At 37.3% G+C, this 24562-nt stretch overlaps 1 protein-coding gene across 1 annotated transcript in view; it reads left to right on the top strand.

Moving 5' to 3' along the window:
- Nucleotides 1-21215, top strand: part of FRK (fyn related Src family tyrosine kinase) — a 96700-nt gene extending 75485 nt beyond the window's left edge. Inside the window, exons 3-8 of the mRNA XM_053914086.2 lie at nt 2743-2906; nt 4565-4733; nt 9135-9293; nt 16509-16690; nt 17899-18064; nt 18452-21215. Coding sequence (XP_053770061.1) covers nt 2743-2906; nt 4565-4733; nt 9135-9293; nt 16509-16690; nt 17899-18064; nt 18452-18648 — 1037 coding nt within the window. The 3' untranslated portion in view covers nt 18649-21215. The remainder of the gene's footprint in view (nt 1-2742; nt 2907-4564; nt 4734-9134; nt 9294-16508; nt 16691-17898; nt 18065-18451) is intronic.
- Nucleotides 21216-24562: the final 3347 nt, after the last annotated feature.

Below are 24562 nucleotides of genomic sequence, written 5' to 3'. Positions count from 1 at the left end.
TAAACTTCTGTGCTGAGATTGAGAAGTCTCCTCAGTCTTCTTTCCTTTCATGAGACCATTGCTCCAACATGCCTGGTGGTTGAAGCATAAGTTTCTGTATTTAGCAAGGAACTCAGAGTATCTGCATTCCTGATAAATGCTGCTCAGTACTTGTCAATACGTTTCTTAAGTGAAGAGTAGGTATGAACAGCTTCAGTAAATATTTTGAATGCAAGTGCAAAAAACCCCCCTGTTTAAACAAGTTTAAATCAAAAAACGTAATTAATTGGCTCTTGTAGCTGACAAAACAGATTTTGCTGGCTCCAGGGGTTAAGCTTTATTTTTTCTATCAAGACTCTGTTATTCCACTGAGCAGCCTTTTTTCTTAGGCAAACTTTGTCTTTCTTTCCCTGCAAGACATTTTCTGGTAGCTACAAACTCCCAGAAGTTAGACAGAAATAAAACCAAAACAACAAAGTAACACATTTCTTCCTGTACTTCTAGAGCTCTCCAAGTCCTAGAATTCAGTCTTCTTGGCCCACACTGTGCCTTCCGTGGCTCAGGGTTGCTACCAGGTTCCTCTGAACCATATACTCTTGGAGGAGCAATAATTCTTCAAGAAATATGGGGGTGTCATTACCAGGAGAGAGGAGGAACATGGTTAGTGTCAAGCAAAAGCAACAAGATATCCACTACCAGTCTGGAGACTTAAAAAAGGGCAGGCAGTCTATTCTTTTAGATGCTATAAGATGTACTCTTGGATGCAGCAAAACGGCTGGAAAATTGTGCACATAGACTCCATCATTTTAGGCTCTGTGGGGCTGCTTTTACTGAAGTGTTCTAGGACATTCTGTTATCAGCCTGCACTGAGAGAGAGAGTGTAATGAATGGCCCTGCAGAATTTCTTACGTTATTGTAAAATACCACGGAGGACACTGTTTAGTCTATTTCACTGTCCATGTTATAGGGTTTCATGAGGGAAAATTCTTCCTGTTCTTTGTATCAAGAAGACTTGAGTTGTTTCCTCCCTCCCTCCCTCCCTTCCTTCCTTCCTTCCTTCATTCCTTCCTTCCTTCCTTCCAGAATTAAATGACAAAGTTTTATTCAAAGGTCTTAAGACAGTGTTCTGAAGAAAAAAGTTGAGAGTTTTTATAAGTAAACAGTACATTCTTGAGAAAAATCAGTCCTGCATTCTTAACTTCTGTACTGGTCTGAGATGGTGATCTTGCAGACGTCAGGCAGTCTGGATACTTGAACATTCTTTCCTAAGTTCTTACGAGACTTATCTAGAAAGAGTGTGTGTGTATTTACATATATGTACATATATACATATATACATATATCTATGTACATATATACATATATACATATATCTATGTACATAGGTATTCATGTATGTTTACAGTACATATATACTGATGTACAAACTGAAAGTTCCAAAAGTTTAAGTCCTTGGGCTCATTAAAGTGAAATGAAGTCTATTTCTTATGTTTCAGCCCATTCTGATTGAAGTAATTTTGTTAGCTTGGCTATGATTGTTCCATTTTGTTCCTTTACTTTTTCCTTATCCCCCTTCCATATTATTTTAATTTTATTTTTATTGATTATGCTATTACAGTTGTCCCAGTTTTTCCCCCTTTGTCCCTGTCTATCCATCATCCCACACTCCCTCTGGTGATCTCCCCTCCTTAGTTCATGTCTATGGGTCATGCATATAAGTTCTTTGGCTTCTCCATTTCCTATACTTGATCTTAACATCTCCCTGCCTATTCTGTACCTGCCAATGTGTACTTTGTAATCCCTTCACTTTTTCCCCCATTCCCTCATGCCCCTCCTCCCCCACTGGGCACCATCCCAATGATCTCCATATCTGTGGTCCTGTTTCTGTTCTGTTGGGTTTCTAGATTCAATTGTTGATAGTTTTGTATTTATTGCCATTTGAATGTTCATAGGTTTGATCTTCTTTTTCTTAAATAAGTCCCTTTAACATTTCATATAAGAAGGGCTTGGTGATGATGAACTCTTTTAGCTTTATCTTATCTGGGAAGCTCTTTTATCTGCCTTTCCATTCTAAACAATAGCTTTGCTGGACAGAGTAATCTAGGTTGTAGGTCCTTGCTTTTCATCACTTTGAATACTTCTTGCCAATCCCTTTAAGCCTGCAAAGTTTCTTTTGAGAAATCAGCTGACATTCTCATGGGAACTCCTTTGTAGGTTATTATCTGCTTTTCTCTTGCTGCTTTTAAAATTCTATCTCTTTTAAAATTTTTTCTTTTCTTAAAATTTTGTCTTTATTTTTCTTCATTACCATTTAGTCCCCTTGCCTTTAACCATTGGCATTTTAATTATGATGCGTCTTGGTGTGGTCAAGAAGAATTGAACTTTTTCTAAACACCTTTTGTGATTTTTATCTTATAAACACTGTGATTTCTGAAACTGATATTTCTGAAATGATAGAGTGATAAAATCATTATTACAGCTTGTTTTAGTCAAATATACTATACCTCAATGCATAGTTTTTTAGTGCTAATGTCCCTCTTTTATTTTTATCTTATATTTCATTTAAATTATGATTTCACAACTCTTTTTCTATTCTGCTATATGTCCTTTGTAAATTTCATGAAGTCTTTTCTGAAGCAAAGTTGAGAAATAAATAGAATTTGTGAAAATTTTATTCCATGCATTGAAACTATCACCACAAAATAAGCAAATCTGCTTGGCTTTGGCAAGAAGTTTATTAACAGGACTTATTTTGGGCTCCAGTTTTAGATGGAAGGGATTTGAAGCACTACAGAATCAGAAGACTGGATGAAGGGGGCTTTTTCCTTACTCGGAGAAGAACCTTTTCAACACTGAATGAATTTGTGAGCCACTATACCAAGACAAGCGATGGCCTGTGTGTCAAGCTGGGAAAACCATGCTTAAAGGTGAAATGCTTTCAGGCTGTGTTTATTTTTGAAGTTAACATTTTCCTTTCAGATATTGGATAGTTTTCATGTGATATGTCAGTTCAGGAAAAAGTCATGTGATTACCTAAGGCATGGATGGGCAGACTGTGTCCATGGGCTGATACTGTCCACACTTACCTTTGTGAGTTTTATCGGAACATAGACAGGCTTATTTATTTACAAGTTGGCTTTGCTTTTGTACGGTAATAGCAGAGTTTAGTAGTTGCAGTAGAGGCTGCATGGCCCACAAAGCCTACAATACTTACTATCTCATTCTTTTCAGAAAAAGTTTGCTAACCATTAACCTAAGACAGTCACTGAAGGCAGAAAATATTCATCCTTTGCACTGAGAAATTAATATGGTATCCTGTCATTGGAGCACTTAATGATATGGCAGGAGGGAAAAAGTGCCAGAATATAATTCTTACTTAGATCTGTATTCAAGAGTATTAATATGAAATTATTCAATTAATTATCTGGCTGAGTTGTCTGCATATAGACATCATTTAACTAACTGTTCTAACAGTTTGATCTTTTGACCCGGCCTATTTGGTGGGAAAAGACAACATTTTTAGACTGTATCCACATCCATCATTATTTAGTTGTTTGCTTGTTTTACCTAAATGTATCTAAAGTCACACACCGGTCGTATACTGTAGCGGGGCAACAGACTCAGCTCCTCCTGAGTCTGGTAGCGGGACAGCCTGCAATGTGGTTTATACCTGGGGGATTGACGGAAGCTTCATGGTGACACCTGATCAGAACTTTATGGACAGGTAGAAGCTGAAGAATTTTACCCAGTATGTATAGAATGTATTGAATTAAATTCTGCCAAGTTAATAGGCAATTTTGTTATAAGAGTGTACATGTTAGTGCAGAAATGACCCCACAAGAGTATGTAAGCTCATACTAAGACATAGCTTAAAAAATATAGCTTATCTTTTCTCTTTTTTTAATACAAAGCTTATATACCAAGCCTACATAATACTCAGTTTAACCAATATTGTTAAATCCAGTGGGGAAAAGGGTTTACAAGGAAGAATAGGCAGCCTTCTCTGTGCTCAAGAGGATGACGACTTGGTAGAGGAGACAAGGTACATTTTCAATGATAGATGGTAGACTAGACTATGACCTCTAGGAGAGCAGTAGCCTTGCCTTTTTGTAACAGAATGGAACCTAGTTTGCGCTTGAAATATTTATTTATGAAATGGACAAATAAATGAACTTCAATAGAAAAAAATTAATAATGCAAAAATATGTAATACATAAAGTAAATGTTATAAGCCAAAGAGTTTGGGAAGTAATTGTGAATGAGGCAGAAACTTCAATTTGGCCTTAAAATTGGGAGGATTTAGCTAGGCAAAGAGGCAGATAGAAATCCTGCCAGACCTGTGTGAAGGAGGGGCTGAGTGTGGGGTGGGACAGATGGACAGCAGGTGCCTGAGTTAGCAGGACATGGGGGGAGAGCAACTTGAAGAAGTAATTATACAGATTCTGCCACAACTGCTTTTCATTTTAAAGTAATTATAATTAAAATTTATAATATTAAAAAAATGATATCTTTAAAAATGTTCATTTTCATTCAAAAAATTGTTAAATCTTATTTCTTACAATATGCGTATTGTTCTGTGACACAGATACAAGTCCCAAGCCCTTTTGACTTGTCATATAAAACTGTGGACCAGTGGGAGATAGACCGCAAGTCTGTACAGCTTCTGAAGCGATTAGGATCCGGCCAGTTTGGCGAAGTGTGGGAAGGCCTGTGGAACAATACTACTCCAGTAGCAGTGAAAACGTTAAAACCAGGTACAAAAATGAGAGCGTCAAAGGGTCAATGGTATATGTTGATTTTTCTAATTTCAACTTTCTGATGTATGTGTCCAAGAGGTCATAGGACAGCCAATTCAGGTGCCATATGAATGTCATCACTCTCTCTGCCTAGACCTTACAGCCTAAGGCCCAGGCTTTAGCCTGCAAGGGCAAGAGCACGCTCCCGGGGTAAAGTAGGTCTTACCATATCCCCAGTGTAAGATTTCAATAAGGCTTCTCTTCTCTAGGATTAGGATCCAACCCTCCAGTGTCCTTCTTTCCCCCTTACCCCTAGATTTAGTTAAAAAATACTCGCTTACTGAAAATGTTTCTAAAAAAATCAGTAGAACCCTGGAGTTAATTCAGGGAATGACTAGTTTATTACAAAGTAATTGTGTACAGTCAAAGGCAAAGTGGTCCATCTAAAAGACCTCCTATTTGAAAATGTAAGAACTGTCTTTGCTTCCATCTTCTTTTTCCCTGTAGTAAGAATTAAAAGAATACTAAAATCAGTAGTTACTCAACCAGACATTATTTCCTCCATTTTAAAGGTGAGATAGGAGAATTTAGAGAAATTAAGTAGCTTTCCTAAGACTTACTAGTCGCAGAAGCTTGAGTAAATTTTAAACTACTCTATATCTCAGTTTTATCATTTGCAAAATAGAGTAATAGAGGTAAGACCAACCTAGCAGCGTTGTTATGAAGATTAAATTAGGACATTAGTGGAAATGTTTTACATAATGTCTGGTTCATAGTACAAGACTAATCAAAACTCTTATAATAATAATAATAATAATAACAATAATAATAATAATAACAGAATCAGTAAAAGGCAGAGCTAGAATTTGAACTCACATCTACTATTATTGCATCACCCCCCAAGGAAACGACATTCCATGAAAGTGCAAAGTTACTGTAGTAGCCTCATATCTGCATCTAATAACATAGGAAAGAATAATAACCGGGAGCTAGAATAGAACTCTCTGGGCACCTCCATGATTAGCCTAGTCCAGAATTATTAAAAGTTTAGAAAGCCACCAGATAGCAGTGCTTAAGCACCTGGTGCTGCAGGCCGGCAGGCTAGTATACACCTTGGTTCCCAAACTGTGTGCCAGGGAACACTGGGGCAGCACATTGAATTCACAGGGTATCACAGGGTATATAAAGCTTTGAGGTAAACACCTCAAATACTGCACAGACCGCTACATTGTAAAGTAATTTGTAGCTTTAGCATTAGATCATGCTATAGTCCTTAGCTGACATCCTATTTTTGTGAACCAGGTTTTTGGTGGTTGCTATGATCAAGTGGAAGGTCCACACAGAAATCAATGTGGACAAGAAATGTAGGTAGCAGTGTTCTTTCTGCTTCCAAGACCTGAGAAACTGGGTAGTCCCAGCAGATGCACATATCCCTTTAGTAATTAATTGTAGTTAAGAATAAAATTAAAAAAATATTTTTATAGGGACACAAATATTTCTTACATTGTTTGAATTTAGTAAAATAATCAATAGCGCTGTTAGACATTCATCTTGGCTAAGGGGCATCTTGAACAAAGTTACCGAGACAGTGAGCGTGCCATGACCTGAGTAATTTCTGGACCCTCTGGTGTAGTAGTTGAGAGCATAAAGTTTGGTGCAGGATAAACCAGAGTCCTGACCCAGCTCTGCCCTCTGTGACTTTGGACATTTTATGAACCCTTTTGAATCTCCTCATCTGGGAGTGGACATTTTATTAGTTCCTACTTTATAGGATTTTATTAGGACAAATTGAGTAAATTTACATCAAATATGTGCAGTGAGTTCTAAATAAATGGTAGCTTCGATAGGCTGCTGACAGATGACCGCTGATGTCCAAATTCGCTAGTGCAGGAGTCCAGTCTCAGCACTTACACCTGCCACATGAAACAGTGGAGAAGCACTTTTAAGTGGCCAGATGCCATGTGCACACCCCAGGTGAGGACGATTTGTTCCAGCGCCTGAGATTTCCACAGTCACTGTGTGTTTATGTGTTTGATTCCTAATCTTGTTGACAATTGACACTAAAGTTTAATGTCCAATCTAATTCTTTTCCAAACGAGATGCAGCTAGCTATCCATCCTCACATTGCTCTCCAAGGACAGCCTTCTGGAGGTCCAAAACAAAAACAAAAAAACAAAAAAATCAGATTTCTTATATTAAAAATGTGCCATAATAGCTTTCTCTCCAACAGGAATAATTATTATTGATTTACTGTGCAATAGCAGCAAACAGCTTTGGTGATTGGTTAAATGTCTTCACTTCCCTGGGGCCATTAATCAATCTTAGCAGCTATTTATTGCTTAGCAGACTACTATACAATAAAGACAAGCCTGAAATCAACTCCCACAGTAGCTTTGCCAGGCGGAAATTAATATTTAATGTTGCATTACAAGCCGAGTTGAGATTTGGTCTCCTGTGCTGTGCAGCTGGTCAGCTGTAACCAGTGTGGCCAGCCTTCACCTGCAGAGGTCCCAACACATTGTGGTTTCAACTATTGTGAACAGCCTGATTTGGCAATGGTTTGAATGTCCTTCAGTCCATGAATCTGATACCCACCTGAAACATCGATATAGAAACATATTGCATATATATATATATATATATATATATATATATATATATAAATTGTCTCAGCGGTGATCATAATTTCTGGTATCACTGGAAGCTTCATGAATCAGATTATTTTTGGGGGGTGAGGAAGATCCCACTATATTCAAATTTGACCATAGGCCAAACTAGTTGTAACAACCAAGAATAAAGTCCTTTATTATGGTTCGAGTGCTTCTTTTATATTCAGCTCCATTTTGCCTCTATGATTCAAGATTTGAATACCATTTGATTATATGGAGCAAACCAATGACAAGGATAAAATTGAGGAAGTTCAGCAAAATGTGACGGAAAAAAGAATAGGCCATTTCTCCTTATCTTCCTCCTTTAAATCCTTGCCCCTTCCCCTCCTCAGCCTGTGAAAAAATACATACAGTTGATTTGTTTGGTTTATCCCAGATATGCATATTAATAATATTACTAATAATGGTCAAGACATTGTTATTATTACCCTGATAATCATTTTATGATGCCAGTGAGATTATTAGTCATGTTTTAGAGATGGAGAAACTGAACTTCAGAAATGTTTGATAACTTGCAAAAAATCACGCAGCAAACCAGGAATTCTTCAGAATCTGGAGTTTTATTGAGCCTGGGTTCTGAAATTCTAGACTCTCAAAGGACCTGTTAAAGGATAGATTGTGCCCAAATCCTGTATGTGGAATGATCTGGAAGGTCACGTGTAACTCTTAACATCACATTAGTAAACAAGCCAGAGTGGTACCTTAGAATGTCAAAGCTTATCCTCACGCCTGGGTTAAAATGTCAGCCGTGAATTCTTCAACGTGAGAGGATGAGGAATGGAACAGTCTTTCTGAGCATCAATGGAAATATTAACACTATCCATCGTGAATACAGAAGTGGAAAATTATAGTATTTCTTCTATCACAGTAACGCCTCTGAAACATCATAGCCCACGAGAAGTTAAAGATTTAAAAATTACTGATGAAATGTAAACTCCAGGTATCCTTCCACCTCTCAGATTTTATTTGATGTTAACTACTTGGCACTTTGCACGGTGAGTCAGAGTTGAGCCATTTAAATGCAATTTAATTGTATTGTAGATGAGTCTTCAGAATAGGTCCCAATACTGTATCCCTGATCATTTGATCAATCTGTTAGGACCCTGATTGTGGAAATATTAATACAGGAGAAAATGTTGAATATTGCTTTCAAGTTAGAAATAAAACACTGGTGGAAAAACACCGAATTTGGGGGGTGGCCATTGAACATTTTCTCCTTGGTCTGCACCATATGCCCCTACAGTACTGAAGACATAAACATGGCCGAATGTCATCGCTTTCAGATTGTTATACAGCTGTTTCCACAGTGGGTACAAAGGACAGGCAGCCCTCAGTCTTCCCTGGATCCTGACCGACCCAAAAGCTCTGGACGCAGTAATTAAACATTCAGTGTCCTCCAGCATTCGTATTAATAGAATGTTTTCCCTTTGTGTTCTTAAGATGTCTGCCTTACTTATCAATTAGACTATCAGCCTCTTCTTTTTTGTTTGTTTTTCATATGGACCTAAATTGACCTTTCTTCACCTACAGGCCATAATGCATAAACTGCACACCCTGATGCACCAACACATCAATTATTAGGTTGCCCTGGATGAACTGATTCTCTTCTTTGATAAATCTGAAGATTTGTGACACCAATGTTCTTACTTTACTGAGAGGCAGGAAACAGTCTTGGTGATTCCTACCAGGCTGCTGTGAGGATAGGAATGCCTCAACAGCACAAAGTGATTTCCTCCTTTTCTCGTTTCAGGTTCAATGGATCGAAATGACTTCCTGAGGGAGGCACAGATAATGAAGAACCTACGACATCCAAAGCTTATCCAGCTTTATGCTGTTTGCACTTTAGAAGATCCAATTTATATTATTACAGAGTTGATGAGACATGGAAGTCTGCAAGAGTATCTCCAAAGTAAGCTAAAGACTTAATAAAAGGGGAAAAAGAGTAATTTAGTTTTAGCATGTCCTATAAACGTCAATTTAGCAAGCTTTCTATAACCTAAAGGATATTTACTGTGTGTATATCTGTGAGAATGAATGTCTTCACATTGAATTGCTCAACTACTCTTTAATAGGATATATACTGTGTACTCAAGGGCAGGAAAAATATTTATGTAGTGGAAGAACAAATTGTTCACCACTGACACATTGAAGTACTTAAATGTAATGTAGAAAATTGAAGAATAGTTGTTTTGCATGATGCTTTGTTTCCTACAAACACTAATTGAAAATTATGTGTCATGGACCAACATTTTCTATGGCCTAGAATTAGGGAACATAAAATGCTTTTGGAAAAAGAGGGGGAGATGTACCCTCATTTTTTCTTTGCCAGTATTTGACTACATTGTACTCATTCATGTTTAAAATATTTCCACTGTTAAGCAACATTAGAATTTCTGGACTAAACAGCAGAAATCTACTATTGCTTTATTTCTACATCTGCTTCCTGTAGTCAGAGAAGACTTAAGGGTATTGTAAAATTTGCATGCTTATTAATGAATAATTTCATAAGCAACAATATGACAAGCCTTAAAATGAGATGTTTAAAGTTGTTGAGATCAAGTACTGAGAGAATACAGTTGACTCTTGAACAATGTAGGGTTACTGGTGTTAACCTCCTAGGTAGTTGAAAATTTGTGTATAACCTTTGACCCCCCCCCAAATTTAACTACTACAGTTGTCATTCAGTATCCATAGTAGATTGGTTCTGGGGTCCCCCCCAGATATGAGAATCCTCAGTTGCTCCAGTCCTGTAGATGAAATGGCGTAGATCAATGCTTCTGGTCATCTGTCTGCATCTGTGGACTTCCAGCTGTGGGTCAAAAACAGTACAGGTATTTACTGAAAAAAAAAAGCCTGCGAACCTGTGCAGTTTAAACTTGTGTTGTTTAAGAGTCGAGTGTAATTCGTGCTTAAAAAAGTGATTTTTCTATACTTTTTCAGATGTCAGAGTGGGATTGGTATAATATAGAGAGAGGTAAAAGGAGATGAGAATAGTGTGTTGAAAATATGAGAAAGATACAAGCATTCTTTTATTTCAGGGTGACTTGTGAAACTGGTAATATTAAATTGCAAAAGTAGATGAGAAGAACTAAGAACATAAGGCCTTTTAAATGCTGTTAAAAACAAAAATGCACCTAGCTCCCTGCATACAGTTATAAAATTTAACAGTATCAGAGTATGTTAAGTTCTATAGGAAGAGCAGCCTCAACCATTGACCCCTTTGTCCTTATTCCCAGGGGTAAAAGTATAGGAGCTATCTTGGGTCATCATTAACAAAAATGCTTTGTCAAGGTCACTTATAACATTCACAGTATTGAATCTAATAGTCAATTTTTAACCCTCAGACCAATCAGCAGTATTTTATTCAATGGACAGTTTCTCCTTCCGGAAACACTTCTTTCATTTGGCTTCCAGGACACTTTGCTCAATGACCTTTCCCCCTGCTTCTTGCTGGTTCTTCTCAATTTATGTAATTTCTCTCATGTCCCAAATATCTTGGAATTTTCCAGGACTGTTTTGCAATTCAGTAATTCCCTTGATAATCTCAACCAGCTGTATCGTTTAGTAACATTTATGGATTAACAATCTCCAATTTATATCCCTCTGTTACTTTAGAATTCTATATCCAACTGTTTTCTTAACTTTGCTTCTTAAACGTTGTGTCAGTCTGGATAATGTAGGTATGATGCAGTACGAAACAGCCTTCGAGTCCAGAGACTTAAAACAACAAATGTTTATTTTGCTCACGATACATGTGCAAAATGGATTGACAGGTGCCTCAGCTCTTTTGATCACCTTGGCAGGAGCAGGGGATGTGACTAATCTTTCTTTGGCTCTTAAAGCTTCTGACCTGGAGTGACAAGTGACTTTTGTGTCCTCTTCATTTGGCCTAATCAAGTCAAAGGGAGTAAGGGAGTATGATTCTCTAAAGTGCTTAAAAGGAGATAAAAATAAATGTATGTGAACAGCTCTACCACCTATGTTTATTAGGCATTTTAAAACATGTCCCAAACTGATCCAGCATTATCCCCAGTAATCTACTCTCGTGGTTTTTCTTTCTTCAATAATATCAACAATCACGCCTAATATGTTAGAATCATTTCTACTTCTTCTCACATCCCTTGTCTAACTAACCAGAAAATCCCATTGTGTTGCTTTCCAAATTTATCAAGAATATAACTACTTTTCAACTCTGGTCCAAACCATCACCAACTCTCTCCTGGATTCTGCAATAGTGTCCTAATTGGTCTCCCTCTTTTGGTTCTTATTCCCTTCATTCTCTGCTCAATATAGTAGCCAGAGAGATCCTGTTAAAATGTAAATCAGATTATGTCCCTCCTCAGCTCAAAACCTGCAGTAACTCCCATCAGTTCTTCTCTCTGTAAAACCATAAAGTCCTCTGTGACCTGGCTCCCTACTCCCTCTCTGACTGCATTTCCCACAGCTTCTTCCCCGCTGACTCTGTCAGCGACATCACCCTCCTCTGTGACTCTTCCAGATGTGCTTTCCTTTAGGCGCTTCACATTTGCTATGTTTTAGATCTGAAATGGTTTTCTATTACTTATCCACAGAGTGCAGTTTTTAACTTCCTGAAAGTCTTCCTGAAATATCCTCAGACATTCCCATTGTATTGAGTCCTTCACTGATCACCCTCTAAATTCTATTTAAAATTTAATCTCTCTATTGACTCTTCATGTTCCTCTTGCCTGCTTTTTGTTTTTTTCTTATAATTCTTAATTATCTTATACTGCATGCCATTTATGTAGCTTATCTTTAGTATCTTCAAAGTACAATTCTGTGAGGGCAGAGCTTTTTCTTCTTTTGCTGTAAGAGGGGCACACAGACAGTGTGCACTAATTATGTATCGAAAGACTGAATGAATAAATTAATGGATAGATTAAGTTGGAGCTATTCTGAACCAAATAAATTTAGCTCAGGGCCCAGCTTGTTTTAAGGCTCTTGTTATCAGCTTAAAAAGATCCACTCATTACACTGCAAACTCCTTTGGCACTGAGAACTTTTGTGGCTTGTTGATGTGTGTCCTTTGGGGCTAAGCATAAATCCTGTCACCTGGGTTGGGACGTGCGGTCAAGTTTACCAAGGCTGCCGTTTGCCAGGGTACTTAGCAGCACAAAGGAATAGTGAAGATATGCTCGTTATGGATAATCCTTCCCCAATTAAGAGAGTTTAAATTCAATAACGTGGTCTTTAATGAATTTACCACTTATAAACGGTCTATCGTGGTAAATACTAAGCTGAGAGACTCTTGAGTAATGGAACATAATTAAAAATATTTTCTTGCTGCAGATGTAAATTGTCACAGGTCTGTGAACCTTGATGTCATTTTTGACATCTGGCCATTTTATTCGAAGTGTGCTCTGAGCTTGGGTTAGGCTGTTCCTAGGCTGCTGTGCTCTTTCAGGGTACAAAACTTGTTATTACTAAATTCCCTTCTCTACCGTGACTGTCAGTGAAAACCTTTATGTATCCCCTGTAATGGCATTAGATGCTGTATTTGATAGCTGAAATACATATTTTTCTATAGAACCATGTTTATCATCCCTAAGCTTGGCTGAATATTTTTTTGCAATAAATTTTTCCAAAATGGGGGATGCTTGTCAAAAAACTTGAGCATTGAGGATAACTGATGCAGGTGTTTCCTACAGAAATTTTAAAATGGGTAAACATCTACATTTTTTGCAGTTTAGTTGGGCTTGTTTTCTTTCCAATAAATACTTATAGATCTGACATATGTTAGGATGTTTTATTTCTGAAAAATATAAATGAAATCCTAGCATGTTGCTCATCATTCTCATTGACAGTTCACTTAAGTGAACTGAAGGAGAAGGAATGCTCTCGCTGAGACGCCCGTTAACCGAGTACAACTGTATGACTTGTTGCTCTCTGCACTAATGGAAGTTTCTCTGCAGCCCCTCACTTCAGGGTGCTCAAGGGTGATGTGCAAGGTAAGTCTTAGGGAGGCGGAATAGAATGGTTCTTGATGGCATGTGATTTCAGCCTTAAACATGCCTGGATTTGAATATCTACTCTACCACACATCATCTGTTCCTCCTGTACAGCAGGAACCCCCATGAAATGGGGCAAATAATAACAGTACTTACTTCATATAGTTGTTCTGAGTGTTAAATGAGATGATTTCCTAGAAATCAACCATACGGGATAGTGGGGAGGAAGGAGCATACACATTTAATTATTTTTTCTTTAGAAAATACTATATAGCACTTACGATCTACAAGACATTTTTATAAGTCCTGAACAATGTTAATTTAGTTCATCCTTCTAAAAACCTCATTAAGTAAATATTACCGCCCCCATTTTATGGTTGAAGCAACTGAGGGATGGAGAGGTTAAGAAACTTATTCCAGGTGGTTGAGTCAGGATTCAAACTCAGGAAATTTGGCTTCATATTCCATGCTTTTAACCATATGCATAGCACTGATGCTCTTTTCTTTTTCTTTCCTTTTCTTTCTTTCTTTCTTTCTTTCTTTCTTTCTTTCTTTCTTTCTTTCTTTCTTTCTTTCTTTCTTTCTTTTTCTTTCTTTCTTTCTTTCTTTCTTTCTTTCTTTCTTTCTTTCTTTCTTTCTTTCTTTCTTCCTCCCCTCCCCTCCCCTGCCCTCCCCTCCCCTGCCCTCCCCTCCCCTGCCCTCCCCTGCCCTCCCCTCCCCTCCCCTCCCCTCTTCTTTTCTTTTCTCTTTTTATTCCGAGGTATTTTATTGGGGGCCATTGTAAATGGCATTGCTTTCTTTTTTTTTAAATTTTTATTTTTTTATTGTTGTTCAATTACAGTTGTCCACATTTTTTCTACTATTGCTCTCCCCTACCCTACCCACCCCCTCTCCCACATTCAATCCTCCTCCCCTCCATTGTCCTTGTCCATGGTATATTCTAACATCAACCTATATTTGTTATCTATTGCTGCACAACAAATTACCCCAAGACTTAGTGGCTTAAAACAGCAAACATTTATCTCACAGTTACTATGTCAAGAGTCCAGGTGTAGCTGAGCTGGGCCTTCTAGCTCAGGGTTTCTCACAGGCTGCACTCAAGGTGTCCGCAGGTGCTCCAGTGCCCCGGAGGCTCCAGGGGAAGCTGATTTACCCCCAAGCTTACTCATGTGATTGTTGGCAGGAGTTGGTTTCCCTGGACTATTAGACTGAGGAAGTCAGTTGCTGGCTGGGTGTTGGCTGGCAGCTGCTTTAAGTCCCATGTTACATGGACCTCTCATTGAGGCAACATAAAACATAGCAGTTGGCTTCATCAGAGTGAGTAAGTTCCAGCAAGATGAAATCACATCTTTTATAACTTATCTTGGAAGTGATACCCATCACTTATGCCATATTCTACTTGTTAAAAGTGAGTGAATACCAGGAAGGAGAGGATGTTGGGAGCCATTTTAGAGACTGCCCACCACATAGCCCAGGACTAGGCACCAGTTTATCTTAAACATTTTTACATTTATTTTCTTGGAGCCATTTTGATAGCAAGAGGCATAGCTGTGTTAGAGCAGCAAAACTCTGCTATTATGCTGCATACTAAGTTATATTTTGTCTTTTTGCTTACATCTCATCTTAGATTAAATAATGTTAGCTGCTATAACACAGAATTCAAAAATCTCAGTGACATAACAAAAAATAGAAAGTTTTGATATGTATCAGCTACCTGTTCTTCAAATGGTGACATGGAGATTTAGACTCCTTCCATCATGTGGCTCTGTCATTTCAAAATTCATCTCTTTTAGCTACAAAGATACACGGGATTTTAAGGATCAGTCCTATACGTGACAAGCATCTTCTCTGCAAACATTACAATTCTCAGAACTTGTGACATGGCCCAATGTAACTGCATGGGAAGATGGGGAATACATGTTCTGTATTTGGGAAGAAAAAGACCAAATAGGTCAGTGAGCAGTTAGTTAGTTTTGGCTTACATCTTATTTAAATATGCTCCTTGCATCAAGAAAAAAATATATGTAAATATACATACACACACCATTCTTAGGTCTTTACCATTTAAAAAATGTCTATGACACTATTTATTTTATTGAAAAAGACAGCATGTGTGTAGAAAGTACACATACCATATAGTAGAATTCGTCATTAATTATAAGCCCCAAATCAAGAACGAGAACATGGCCTGCACTCCAGAACCCCCTGAATACTTTGCCAATGACAATCCCTCACTCTCATGAATTTAATGACACTTGCTTTCCTTGACTTACGCTTTCCTCTAGCAGCCCCTTCTTGTCTTCCTTTCTTGACTAAGGTTTTAGAAACTGACCTCTCTTGCTATCTCCATGTCCTCAGCTCCCACCCAGCCCTCAACCGCTGATATTCCCTCTCCAGTGAAACAACCTTTCCTTCCACCAAAGTCACCAATGTCTCTCTAGTTATTGTATTTAAGGAATGATGTTTAGTCCTTCTGTTGCTGGGCCTGTTTGTGGATTTGACAAGGGTGGTGACTTCCTTTTTCTCACCCTAAATGATGGTGTTTCTCATGATTCTGTTGCTTTCTAGCACTCTCATCCACTAATGTTTAAGTCTCACTCAAAAACTGTGACTGTTAAATCATATCTCCAGCTGCATGTGCTCCCTAGAACTCCAGACTGATCAGCTTTCTATCTTCTAGGCATTTCCATTTGGGTAATCCATACGCATCTCTAGCTCAACAAATCCTAAACTGTTTAATTCTGATTAGGCAGCACCAACAATGATAATAATAACAGGTAGGGTTTATTGAGTTCTTTCTGGGTGCCAGGCACTGTTTTAAGTGCTTCACATGTATTAACTCATTTTAATTCTCACTTTAACAACAACGCCATCAGGTAAGTACAGTTATCACTATATAGATGAGGAAACTTTCTCTGTGTAACTCATTCAGGGAAGAGAAAACTGCAGCCTTGGAGTGTGTTTGGACTCTGAAAATTGTTGCCTTATTAATCCTTTATAGGAAATAAAAACTTTTGTGTGAATATATATATAGTCTCAGCAGATCAGTACTATGGCACTTAATCTCACTGCTAACTCATTCATCAAGATTCCCAGAATTTACTTCCATAGTTTAAATATTTGCCAAAGTAAATCTTTTATTTCCTCTTATTGCCTAGATGACGCTGGATCAAAAATCCATCTGACGGAACAGGTAGATATGGCGGCACAGGTGGCCTCTGGAATGGCCTATCTGGAGTCCCAGAATTACATCCACAGAGATCTGGCTGCCAGAAATGTCCTTGTTGGTGAACATAATATCTACAAAGTAGCAGATTTTGGACTCGCAAGAGTTTTTAAGGTGGATTTTCTTTTGTTTAAATTAGTTTTTGTAATGGGTAAAACCTCACAGACCATTAGAGTAATAAATTTACTCTTATTCTTTAAAACAATGTTTCTCCAAGTTCTGTGGTCCATAGAACACTTCTGTAGGCCAAGGCCTTACAGACAAACCACCTCCTTTTCCTAAGGAGAAAGAAATAGGGAAAATGATGATCAACAAGATGGCAGAGAGTGTAATTAAGTTAGTAGTTGACTTAATCATCCATCACTACCAGTAGCCTCTGTTTGTCTGCCTCTACTTCCCTTATTAAGAGCAGCACACTTGATACAGTTACCCAACCCACCTTTGCTCACTTTCTGCCAGACTAATATTCATGCTGCCAGAATTTTTCAACAATCACGGGCCTTTAAATTCTGGTGGCTCCTTTCCCATTTCATGACATTAGGCTAAAGGACATTGATTCAGGAAACACAATATTAGGGGTTTTTCTCTGAACTTGATTTTTAATTTCTACAGCACACCCTAAGTTTACAGGTGTGGGGCATGAAACAATACGTAGATGATTCTCTTTTGATCTCCATGAATTCGTCACTTCTTTTTGTAAGTTAATTAGAACCCCAGTGAATTGATACATTAATTTAAATCTTTTGGATCCTACTTCTCAGGATAAGAAAGTGGTTACACAGTAATTATCAAAGTCAATTGCAATTTAAAACCTGCAGCAAATCAGAAAACAGACGGGCTTTGCTTTCACTATTTTTATTTGCTAAAGTCCAGATGTAAAGCCAGTATCATCATACACAAATTCTCCCCAATGCAGTAGAATGCTCTTTCTAGTGCTATATTTATTTTAGCACAGAGTAGGCTCTCAAGTAATATTTTATTAATAATTACAGATTTTTCAGTCTTGTATAGCAGCTTTGGAATTTGGTACTGTAGTTATCAATTGAACTATGCACATTTTGAATCTTTTCCTTCTAAATTTTAATGTGTAGCAGGTTATAGATGAATCAGGTGGCATATATATATAAAGCATATATATGTATATATATGCTTTATATATATAAAGTGTACCCTTATATATTTATATATGTGTATATTTGCATACTTTATATGTAAAATATACACTATATATGTGTGTATTTCTATATATACACATATATATGTGTGTATGTGTAGATATATATACACTTTAACTTGACTTGATATTTTTAATGCATTAACAGGTAGATAATGAAGACATTTATGAATCTAAACAAGAAATAAAGCTACCAGTGAAGTGGACTGCACCTGAAGCTATTCGTGATAATAAATTCAGCATTAAGTCCGACGTGTGGTCATTTGGAATCCTTCTTTATGAAATCATTACTTATGGCAAAATACCTTATAGTGGTGAGTGATTAATTCTAAACTGGGTCTTCCTGTAACAGGTCACTTACTTAGGTGTGATTTTAAGTGCTTCAGCCAGACTTAGTGGGCAGAGTTATAAGGATGACCACACCATGTGCCTTTGGGAGCATAAGAGATAAAATTTGATGACAATGATTTGCATTAATGAGGTAGTTTATTGCCTCCTTCTCCTTTGCTCTTGAATTGCAATCTTATAGACATTACTTACTACAGGAATTAATTTAATTTAATCTCTGCAGTCTGGGAAGGTGATGGTAGACCTAGCTTCACCAAGGAAATCAGTTTGCTTTGTAATCTAGAATATAAGTTTCTATGAATTTAATAATCTTATGTTTAACTTTTTTTGTTGATTTACTTCTGTATTTGTAGGTATGACAGGTGCTCAGGTAATCCAGATGTTGAGTCAAAACTATAGACTCTCCCGACCACCTGAATGCCCAGAGCGTCTCTATAACATCATGATGGAGTGCTGGAACGCAGAGCCTAAGGAACGGCCGACATTTGAGACACTGCATTGGATGCTTGAGGATTATTCTGAAACAGACTATATGCAAATAATTTCATAGGATGAACAGGGAAGAAGGGTATCAAGTAATGAAGTAGCAATGAAATTCAATAATTAGTCCAGAAATACAGCCCTATTAACCAACTGCAAAATGAGTTTATCTTGACATATTCAAGGGATAGGGTCAATTTGGCCATGTATTATAAAAAAATTACATGTGCATTTCATTGACTGAGCAATCCTGCAGGACAGTCTAAGATGGTCTGTAATTTTCTCACTACTTGATGAAATCAAACATACTAAACAAAATTATTTTTCTTTTAAAAATATTCTTACATTTCTATTTATTGTTTGAAATGTCAGTCAAGAGGATCAGCCAATGACAGTTGATTTTTACTCAGTAACTGTTGTAGCATTTTCTTGTTTACTGATTAAAGTGGTTATTCATTATTCCTTGGATTACTGAATACCATCAGACTGCTATGATGAAGGAATCTGATTGCTTTTCTGCACGGCAGGACCTGTGCTTTAAGATATTTTCTCTTTTAAAATATTCTGCAACTACAATGATGGCAAAGCCGTGTTAAATGACTTCATTGTACCTGGAGTAGTCACACATGTTTCTTCCTATGCATAAAAAATGAAGCAGCTGTTGAGAAAAAGAATTAAAATTTCTCTCACTTTGTAGAAGGAAATGATGGAATATTTCTATATACCTCAGTATGTGTCATCTGAGAAGCATGTACATTACTTTTAATCTCTTAATGTTAAGAATCAGATTGCAAAGCTGATGAGTTATTATCTATGGAAACATGCAAGGAACATCTAATGGTCTATAAGACCTGAGAAGTAAGTATCAAAATTGTTTAGGAAAATAAGAGGAGAGCAGTAGGATTGCTATGGCCTACAATTTCTCAATAATTAAAAAAATATACCTTTGGCATATAGGTTAGAGTTTAAAGTTGCCTACAAAACAAATCAAGCTCTGTTTCAGGTCTTGAGACTAGGAATAATATCTGGCCTTGGTTATGAACCTATATTTTTCTGCCTGGTAGGACAAGATGGTTCTTACTCATGTTAAATGTGCATTAACATTTGTGAGAATATTACAATCCTCTTAAGCAATTGGTGTATCAAATGTTGTGCCTCATTAAATGGTTAGGGAGAGTTCTCAAAGGTAGTTACAAAATCAAATACATATTCAAAGATCTTCTGCTGTAGGGCAATATGAATGAAACCAGCCCCGAGAAAACAGAAGTATTTTCTGTCATGTTTTTAAAGGGAAAGAAGAAGATGTGTGAGCAGTCACAGTGACCCCAACTCAAAGTGGATTAAACAATAAGAAAATTTGTAAACTTTTTAACTGGAAGACAAGCAGTAGGGAGGGCTCTAGGCAGAATGCCATTAGCAGTTCAATGATGTCCACTAAGACCCAAGTCTTTTCTGACCCTTCCCTCTGCCACCAGCATTCATTCTCATGGTTGCTGGTGGCTGCCAGTAGCAGTCGGGGTCTCCCTGTTCTCTTCTCCTTTGGTAAGAGAAAACGGGAAAATACTCTGCATTTTCATCTTGCATAAAAGTCATTCTTTTTCTGTCCAGACAAATTGGGGTCATATGCCCAGCCCTGGATCAGTAATATGCTCATTGTTAAATATCAATTGGCTTAGAATAAGTTTTGCCACTGAAGTTGGAAATGTGATCATCTTTCCTGGAGACAAGTTGGGAGGTTTGCTTATCCGAATCAAATTAGAGAAGATTAGATGCTGGAGAAGTGTTGATTAAAGAGACAATCCCCCGAGATGAAGTAGCAGTAGTACATATACGCAGTGTGCATTGAGACTCCGATGGGTCATGTGAAGCTAACAATTATAGAGCCCCTTGATTCCCTTATGAACAGAAAATATTTGTAAAATTAGGTAATACTGATCTTTTTAATCAGTTGACCATTTAAAGTCATTGAGTCTAATTGTGAACATTCAAATACTATATAATTTGTCTTTTTGTAGCAGATAAGAATAAGAATAATTTTTTTTAGTAAGCTCTGATTTTTGAAATGTATGAAGATGGTCCTTTCTTGTTTTAATACCACCTGAAACCCATTTAACTTTCTACGTTTGATTCTTGGGGATGTTTATGGTCAGGGTTCTGTCAAAGCGATCTAGTATTCTTGTTTTCACCTGATTGATCGTGGAGATAAAGAATGGATTCAGTTATGAGAAGCAGTAACAGATTTTTTTTAAACTGACATAAATTTCTTTTTCTGTATAGAATAAAAGGATCAGAAAAAGATAAGTTGAATTTTCCTACAATGAGGCAGCTCTTGTTAAATTTACCACCCATAAATTGTAGCAAAGCACTTTCTATGTAATGTTTTATGTATGTAATGCAGTTATTTGGAGGTGGAGGTGAGGGATGTGAGTACAGGATTTCATATGGTATTTCAAATCTCTTTTGACAAAAACCTAAGAATTTTTGTAATAGAAAAAATTCAAAATTCCATTAAGCCTCCTTAAGAAGGTTATGAAGGAAATAGGGTTACCTTGCCTAAGGTCAAAAGAGGCACAGAGTAGACTCCTAATAATTGTGAAACCTGAATATTTTGTCATTAAAAACAAAGGTAAAGTTGAAGTGACTGGTATTCTGCAAACTGGGCTGTGGCAATGGGGGTACTTAAAGGACACCAAAGAACATGCCATGGGGAAGTGTCCAGCTGGGCCCATTTACAGCGTCTACTTACAGCATGTGTCTGCTCGGTGACTCCATGGGCTGACTGAACCATAAGGGGCCCAAACTCTTCTGAATCTCTGATGGCCCAAAGGGGACCATTGCCTTTGGAAAGATGCCATTCTATCACCCATCTGGAGCTTTCTGGAAGAAGCAGGGCCCAGATGGTGATCCATGGCCTTGCCAAGCATATGTCCTCTCTGCAATAATGTTTTTCATGGTCCAGTTGAACATACGGTTTCTAAACCAGAGAGCCTGGTGGGTAACGTGCCTGTGGTGAGTTTTCAGGGCTCTTTGAAAAGATGCATTGTGTGAATCAGAATGCTGGTAATTTGGGCACTTATTTAAATTGTGCCATTGTGTACTTCCATCGAGGGAAGCCACTCTTAAAAGAGAATGTAGTTGAGGTTTGTATACTTCCGTAATGGAATTGCCTGTGAGCTCATCTGAAAATGCTGGGTTCTTATATTTCTTAGCATTAATACAGAGAAGTCTTGGTCTATAATCAACATGATTCAAAAATTCACTGTTGTAGGATAGTAAAAAGAAAGCTAGGAAGTTTGGTGGGGAATACGTACAGATCTTTTAAATCCATGACCCCAACAGCACTTTAATTTTCAGTGTCATTCTTTCATTACCTATATTGCTCCATTAAATTCCTTCAGATTTTTCCCTTTTTATATGAAGCAAGTGATAGTAAATAATTACTATCACTTTATTTAATTACTAATAATTACTAATAAATTAAATAATTTACTCTCATAAATTATTTAATACATTTAGAAATAACTGGAGAATAAAAATAGTATGCAAACCTTGAATTTCAGAGTCCTTTACAAGCTTAGCTACAATCTCTACTCCAATAGTCCTCTTTGCACAGGAGATTAAATTATAAGGGAAGAGACACCAAGTATCTCCCTTTACTCTTCTTGTCTGGGTTTAGTCATTGATAATCTAAAGAAATAGACGTCAGCGTAACATCTTTTTATCCTGATGAAAAATAATCCACTGTTTCAGAAAGAAGCAGCAAACGTCAAACACACCTTACATGTCTAGTGTGTGCACTGTTGTGCGGGGGGCTCAAGTCACAGAGCGTCACCACCATGGAACCACATGCTAGGGAAAAATGCTTACAAGCAACAAAAATTGATCAGTTTGGAAGAAGCTAAACATTTTCTAGGAATAATTTCCTGAAATTTTAGAATAGAGGTTTTGATTGCACTATTTGTGAAAGATAAAGTAGCTTGTTATTAAGCAAATTATATTTGATTTTTAAGGTCCACACATTTTCTGGGTAAAAGATATCATAGATATCAATCATTTTTCAAAATCTACATTTAGTTGTAAATTCAGAAAGTGACAAAGGAAATTAGCCAGATTAGTATACTTCGAGGTACCACAGTGAGATTTTTGTCTTTCACACATGTGTATTTCTATATTGTACCCTTCAATAATATTTATTGTATTATTTATACAATTATATAATTACATGCGAGTGTATATTACATGTGATTAATTATAGCATATCTTATGTAATACAGACTCACATGTAATATACATATAACATAGCAAATACAGTGTACGGAGTGAGGAGGAAAGGCGCAGGTCAGCTGGCCAGGCAAGCCCTGTCCCAGTCATGGGGGTTGTGTAGCCCAGGTTTGCAATCTTATTCTTAATCCTAATGAGCAGACGTTGAAAGCTTTTAAATTGGTAGCATGACCTAACTTGAATTTTTGAAATACTGTTTTCACTAATGTATGGAGAATGGGTATGGGGAGACAATTTAGAAGGAGCAATTGCCTGGGGGAGAGAGGATGGTGGGTCAGATGAGTGGATGGCAGAGTTAGAGAAAACAATAAACACATTTGAGACTTTGGGAGGTGGAATGAGCAGCAGCTGCAAACTGTTTGGCTATGTGGACAAGGAATAATTAGGTATCCAGGATGACCTTACGTGTCCTCTAAGTAAGAGAAATTAAACATGGAACAATGGGGAAAGAGTGGGTGAGGGGGGTGTTGATCATAGGAACTAGTTAGCTGGTTTGCTGTTTTGAAACACCCAACTTGAAATGTTAATTAAGAAGTTGAGTATTTGTAACTGGAGCTCAGAAATGAAGTATGAAACCACCTGTAAATCATGGAGGAGTTGGCCTAAGGAAAACCATGTAAAGGAAGGAGACCACTGACCTCTGAGGGAGACGGTGGAGAATGAGAAACATTAGTCTCTGAAAGGTGGGGCATTTAAAGTTGGGTGGAGAAGAAGCTGGAGAAGTGGCTAAAAGTTTCCCATTAGCTCTAAGCAACACAGCAGTCCTTAGGAAGTATATTTTCACTGGAGAAGTGGGAGCAAAAGTGAAACGGAGGGGGACCAGGGCACAAGCGAAAGATGAGTGGGGACAGCGTCTGTGGCCCTGGCAGCTTCTCCTATATGTGGTTGTGAATGTAAGAGGGGACAGACAGCAGCTAACAGTGAATGTGGGGTTCAGAGAGGAGTGTGTGTTCCTAAAACTCAGAGAGCCTTAATCTTGTTTGAATGCTGTTAGTGTGGTTGTTGAAAGTTCTTTCAGCAGGAGTAGAATACATAGTGTAGGAACATTTTGAGATCAAATAAAGCTGTAAGAATAACTGCTGTCTTGCTCATTTAATTTGTATGGGTTTTAGTTTAATAACTAAATATCTATATTTGTTTTAGAGGAGCTAAGGCCAGTCCAGAAAGTGATTTGGACTGATACATTCATCTCTTATTCCAGGGCCATTTACTTTGTTTATGGTTTACACTCACCTGTTTCCCCAACATTGATCTAGTTTGCTAATATTCTGTGAGTAGACAGGTAACTTTTTTTTTTTTTTAGAAATGTCAGTCTTATCTGAATTATAGAAACAGGAATAAAAATTTAAGTAATTCCAAGTAAAATATCTATTCATTTCCTTCAAATATGGATGTCAAGTCTAATTGTTCAAAATGAAGCAATATGGCTTATTGCAGATGAATGATGAAATCCATTTAAGAGCAAGTTAAAATAGTGTCAAGGAAGTAATAAGAAGGTGGAGTTTTAATATTTCAGGTGGAAGACATTCGAATCACCCCAAAGAATAAAATTCTAAGAGAAAAAATGAAAGAGGAAAAAAGCAAAATAAAATGAAGGAAGGCAAGTCTTTTTAAAGTAAACATTTCTTCAAAGTCCTAGGAGAAATGTTTCTTCCTTTATCTGGTTAATCAACTTATGCATAATGCAGAAACATTCTATTTGG

This window comes from Desmodus rotundus, chromosome 11 (genome assembly GCF_022682495.2).
Source record: "Desmodus rotundus isolate HL8 chromosome 11, HLdesRot8A.1, whole genome shotgun sequence".
NCBI classification, from domain to species: domain Eukaryota; kingdom Metazoa; phylum Chordata; class Mammalia; order Chiroptera; family Phyllostomidae; genus Desmodus; species Desmodus rotundus.
Note: the sequence above shows the minus strand (reverse complement) of the source record. Positions and strands in the feature narration are given on the sequence as shown.